This window comes from Chrysochloris asiatica, unplaced genomic scaffold (assembly GCF_000296735.1).
Source record: "Chrysochloris asiatica unplaced genomic scaffold, ChrAsi1.0 scaffold00124, whole genome shotgun sequence".
Classification (NCBI taxonomy): Eukaryota; Metazoa; Chordata; class Mammalia; order Afrosoricida; family Chrysochloridae; genus Chrysochloris; species Chrysochloris asiatica.
Genome location: NW_006408642.1, coordinates 211,663 through 217,662, shown reverse-complemented (window position 1 = coordinate 217,662; position 6,000 = coordinate 211,663). Strand labels below are relative to the sequence as shown.

General features: G+C 41.1%; 1 protein-coding gene across 2 annotated transcripts in view; it reads right to left on the bottom strand.

Annotated features, from left to right (window-relative positions):
- Positions 1–3,890: 3,890 nt before the first annotated feature.
- ENTPD3 (ectonucleoside triphosphate diphosphohydrolase 3) overlaps positions 3,891–6,000 on the bottom strand; it is a 50,240-nt gene continuing 48,130 nt past the window's right edge. The window contains exon 10 of one of the 2 annotated variants that reach the window (XM_006868750.1): positions 3,891–4,127. In XM_006868750.1, the coding sequence (XP_006868812.1) occupies positions 3,891–4,127 (237 nt within the window). Of the gene's footprint in view, positions 4,128–5,585; positions 5,808–6,000 lie in introns of those variants that run through there. The other variant, XM_006868751.1, reaches the window with a different exon arrangement.

Sequence of the window (6,000 nt, the reverse complement as noted above, 5' to 3'; positions counted from 1 at the left end):
GGCCCCTCACATGGTATTTTCGATTTTAAGTGAATGTTTTGGCTTCAGCAAATTTTTGGCTCAATGGGTACCCAATGCATTGTCCAAAGATCAGTTAGCTTAAAGGGGTGATAGTTCCATTGGTTCTTTAACAGAAAGATCAAAATTGTTGGAAACAATTTTACGGAACAAAGTGTAACTGGGATGAGTCTTTGATTTACTAATATGTTTCAGAGAGCAAGGTCCAATCAAAACAGTGGTTTCTGAGGGGACTTCCCAGGCCAGTGAAATTCAAGGTAGAGAGGTCAGCTCAGAAGGTTATGGCAATTATTTGGAAGGGTTCCAAAAGTAATCTTGACAGGTCTTTCTCAAAGGACACAGGACAATCAGGGGGTTAGGAAGAAGTTTTAAGAGAGTTCCACCCTTTGGTGGCCCTGCCGTCTGGCCAGGCCGACTCACCAGCTGAGCTACCCACGCAGGAACGAGAATTGCCCAGCCTTCTTGATTGCCATGTCTGGCTCCTTTAGTGTCCCCCGCTATGAAAAAAGGGGTTCAGCTGGAGGCCGGGCTCAACCGTGTGAAGGTTTCCCAGGCAGCTGCAGATTTGAAATATTTCTGTCATGCTCAACATGACCCTTTGCTGACTGGAGTATCATCAAGTACAAATCCCTTTAGACTCCAGAAAGTATTCTCATTTTTATAGTTAAAATGAATCTTTCGAAGGTTCCCTAAACCACTTTTCATGAACCAGTGAATATTCAAAGGAGAGCTAAATTTGAAATCTGTACAAAAACTTAATCTCTAAACACATGTGCCATACTATCCAAATCCTTAACATGTCTCTCTGAATTTTTATGAATTTCTATTTTACAAGGGTAACTGTTTAATATACACTGGCATCTACATATAAGAAAAGTCTTGTTGTTGTTATGTGCTGTGGAGTCGGTTCCGACTCACAGCGACCCTGTAAGGGTTTCCGAGGCTGTAAATCTTTACGGGAGCAGAAAGCCTCATCTTTCTCCCGCAGAACAGCTGGTAGTTTTGAACTGCTCACCTTGCAGTTCGCAGCCCGATTCATAACCACTACGCTACCAGAGCTTCTAATAAGAAGAGACTTAGTATTAAAAGATTTCCAGCCTTCTTGGTGGTATGAGCTACAGATTTTAGACTTGCCTCGCTAGCCCCTACAATCATATAAGCTCATTCCTTGCAATAAGCATCTTAATACGCATCTCCTACTGGTTCTATTTTTCTAGTTGAACCCTGACATTATTTCGCTTAAAATAGTTCAGCTAGCACTATTTTTTTATTTAAAAAAATTCTTAAAAACAAAAACAACCAAGCAACACCCACAATACCATGATCTCACCTGAAAAAAATTAACAGTAACTTCTGAATAGAATCAAACTCTCAACGTTTATCCAAGCAAACTGGGAATCATTTCTCTAGGGATCCAGCAGGGGGCGTTCACACCTCATGTATTCCAAGAGCAAAGGCATTTGTCTTAATTCTCCTAACCACCTACTAAGCAGCTTCCAAGGTACATTCAGGGTGGTAGGGCCACTTTGTCTTCTCTTACCACCTGTCACCTAGCCCAGTGGTCGACCCATAGAAGACTTAAGGTTAGTGTGTGTTTAATGAATAAGTAAATAAGTGAGGCATAATATTTAAACTTATTTATTAACTATTCCCTGAGCTAGACACTAAGATCTGTATTTCTCTTCTAACTATTGAAAAAGGTCGGTATTATCCCCATTTTTATGAGTAAGGAAATCAAAGCTCAAAGAGTTTGAAAGACTTTATGCAGCTCACAGAGGTAGCGTGTGGAACCGTCTTGAGTTAACCCAGATCTGTAATACTAATTTCATATATTGTACATATGGAAATTACATGACTAGGTGAATAAAGGTACCAACTTTTTGCCTAGTTATAGAACATCACCGTTCATTGTTCTCAAGCACAACCGTCATCTTCCCCCAAACTTAGACAAATAACTTTCTTAGTCTCTAAAGCTTCGGTACTTAATGTTGTCGGTTTCTGGATTTTATATACACTATATATTTTTGTGTGTGACTTGGTTTATAGACTCAATATTGTCTATAATATCCATCTGTAATGAGCATATTATTTATAGTCCTTTCATTTTCATTATGGTGTGGCATTTTTATTACTGGAGTCCTGGTGTGGCGCTGTAGGATAAGCACTAGACCACTAGGTTGGTTTGCACCACAAGGTCAGCAGAACTGACTTGATGGCACTTAACAACAACAACATCATGGTGTTTCCACTAGGTCTATTGCACAATGTATTTATTACCATTTATTCATCCATTTTACTAACAATGAGCATCTTGGTTGCTGCTAGGAACCTTCTAAGGCATGTACTGTGGGGTATATAAGAACATCTTGAACTGGAATTGGCAGGTCATTGCTTTGTGTATCTTCATTTTTATTAGACAATACCACTGTTTTCCATAGTATGTGTGTTCATTTCCTTTCTCCTCAGCAGTGTAGTAAAGCTCCAGTTGATGCACATCCTAACCAACACTTGCTATGGTCAACTATGGAGAGGCAAGATTTGATTGGTAGGTTTCAGCCTCACAGAGACTTTGAATGTCAAAGTAATGTTTCATTCCATTTTCACAAAGAGCCAAAGGTTTTTCAAAGTGAAAGTATTGTGAACTCAGGACTAAAGGCAACATAATACACTTTCTTCATTCACTAGGAAAAACATTTTCTTAGTGTTAAAATTCCTCTCATAAATAGTACCAAGGATCCTTAGGAGAAACAGTGCCATGTGCAAACTAGCAAACACACACACTGTAAATCCGGATAAAATAAGAGTTGTTTATTCTATAGAGGGGTAATGTCACAATCAGCAATGGGAAATGACGTTAATTTTTAGTTTGTAATCAGTGGAGATGCTGCAGTTCTTTCCTATCTTACTCTGGATGTAAATATTTCTGCAACTTCATTTTCTTTCTCCAGTCAAGATCTCTGGCTACTAGACAAAGAGGCATACAATCTGGGAAAGTAATTAGTAAGCAAATCATAGCATAAGGATGTCTTATGATGGCGTCAAGGATACCTGGTGGGCAAAGTCAACACACCATGCGAGCAATGAAAAGGCAGCCCCTCAACAAATGCCTAGCAGTGTAAACATGGTCTAGAATGCAATCATGTGTTTTATGGGAGGTTGTAGTAGTGTGATGGGGAGATGAGGCTAATGACCCACGTGGGATGGAATCTAGTGACCAGAGCCACGGATGGGGATCACACCTCGGAAATGGCCTGCACTTTTCTGGGAGATATTCTGTGTGTCTCTGTGCTTCAAGTTCTACTAACGAAGAGAAAGCAGACAGTGGCCACTGCCTTAGAATAAACAGATCTTTCTCCCTCAGGCACTATATTGTACCCGTTTTAGGAGTTCAATGTCTATGGGATTGCTAAAGGGGTTAGTTAAGGACCAAAAGGAGGAATCCACTAAATGAGACTAATGACTGGGTCAAATGGTCTTAAACGGCATCCACCAGCTTCCAAACTTGCTGGACAAAAACTGAGGGAGGGAAAACGGCAACTGAGCCCTGAGATCAAGTCTTCATCATGAAACTGTCATATCCTCAACTTACTCTACCTCTGGGAACCTTAGGGTAAGGAGCCTGGCCCTGATGGCATGTCTGTCCTCTGCGCCCTACTAGATCAAGTGGGTGGTGGGGTCTCTGGAGGAACGGTGTGCCAACAGCTGAGGGGTTCCCCAAGAGGAGCTTTGGCATTGGTCATCTGAGAGGCACATGCCTTAGGCTATTAGACTTCGGCTGTGTTTCCTGAAGGTCACCACTTGGCCTGCAGTGCTTGGCACCACCTAGCCTGGCTCCAGGCAGTTGTTGGGCTCCAGGAGAAGCTTCTGGAAACTCACTCAGAATCCACTGCATGGTTGAATGAATGCTGGGAGGGCTTCTGTATCCTGGACACTGCACAAAGATACACAAGAAATGCCAAGCACAGAAAGGCCACTGCTGCAAAGAAGGCCAGAGTGCCCACAAAGACGGGCGGCTGCACAGGCAGGCGGATCAGGGGGCTTTCCGCTGGGATCTGGTTGGTCAGGTTGAGCATGTAGCCGAGAGACCAGGCTATGCTGCTGTTCCCCACCTGTGGAATGGAGGAAACAGCTCAGTTCTCAGGGCAGGGAAACACTCCTGTCACCCCTCATGACACTTAGGCAGGAAACTGGCCTTGGAAAACCCAAGGACATATGTGAGTTTCCACACCACAGAGAGCCTGAGCGTCCCACCCTCAACACTACAGAGAAAACAGAGCTAAGTCTCATTAACTAACCTTAGTGGTTTACTGAGCCCAATACCAATTTCTGAGAACATGAGATCAGTCCACAGACTTTGCCCACTTCTTCTGGTAGTTCCATCAAATGTTTGCTGTTAGACTTTTTTACTAGGTGGATAATGTTTCAAGCTTGCAATCATCTGTTTTAATCATTATGCTGTGATCCTCTGTATCTCCAATAGTGCTCTTCATCCTAAAGACTGTTCTATGAGCAATTACTACAGCTACCTCAGCTTTCTTTTGGGCAGTATTTGCCTGATAGATTGAAAAAAAAATGTTTCGTAACTTTCAACCTTCACGTCCGTACGTTTAAAGCATTAAGTGCCTTCCGTATAAACAGCACGGGCTTGGTTTTAAGAAATCCAATCTGACCATGTCTTTTAATTGGTGACTTTAGTCCATTGATGATCACTGTGATTATTAATATAACTGGCCTTCTTTCTACTTACTATTTACAATGAATTACTATTATAGGTCTACAGTTCTTTACTTTTCTTCTTGCCTAAAAATTGCTATCTGTATCTTTTCCTTTACAAAATGAGATATAAAGAGCTCCTTTATAGCTCTTTATGTTGCTGTGTCCTTCTTATCATCCCCTCCCTGACTACCCTCACCATGCTGAATTTTATCTCTAGTTCAGTTCTGGGTTGTTATAGATGGATTTTTCTTTTCTTTGGTGTTAGTGTTTTTAATACTTAAATTTTAGACGACATAATTTATTCTTAGGTCCTATATATGCTAGCAACAATTTCTGGATTTATTTTTCTGATTTACTTCTTTCCTAAATATTTGCTATGTTAGCACTGGACTTCTGGTGTGATGCTGTAGGATCAGCACTGGATGGCAAACCACAAGGTCAGCAGTTCAAACCCACCAGCTGCTCCTTGGAAACCATATATAGGGTCACTATGAGTCGGAATCGACGTTACTTAACAACCACCATCGCCACAGTGTTAGCATTTGTTCTTGGTGGTGGTGGTGGTGGTTTTGTGCTGTGGAGTCATTTCCAACTCATAGCAACCCTGCATAGGGTTTCCAAGACTGTAAATCTTTAGGGGAGCCAAAAGCCTCATCTTTCTCTCGCAAAATGGCTGGTAGTTTTGAACTGCTGACCTTGAGGTTAGCAGCCTTCTCAAATCTTTTTATTTTTGCCCTCACATTTGAATACAAAATTAGTTGGATATAAAACTCTTCAGGAATTTCAAATCTAGAATTTTCTATCAAGCCAAATATGTATTAAATGGAAAACCATTTTCCACTGTTAGCCTGTACTTTACTGGTAATTAGATTCATTAGAAGCAAGGCCTAAAGGGCACATGCCACCAGCAGTTTTTATATCCTTAATTTCTGGAGATGACTTAATTTTCTTTATGTAAAAGTAGACAGTCACAGGCTTAATGCAGGATATTGATTGGTTTAATCTAATTATTACCTAAGCTGGTATTGAATAGACTGACTCCAGACATCTTTCAGGCTTCACATAGACTATTTCTGAAATGAGAAAATCCTCCCAGGGCCTGGAGCACTTAATGATGGCTGGAAGCATTCATAAGCCTGTATCCTTCCTGAAAACAGGAGGCCCTTTCCCTGTTACCTGGTAACAGTGGTGATTCAAAGAGTTCTGGATTTGAGAATGTACCCAGTGTATATATGTATATACATATATCTATCTATATAAGCATCA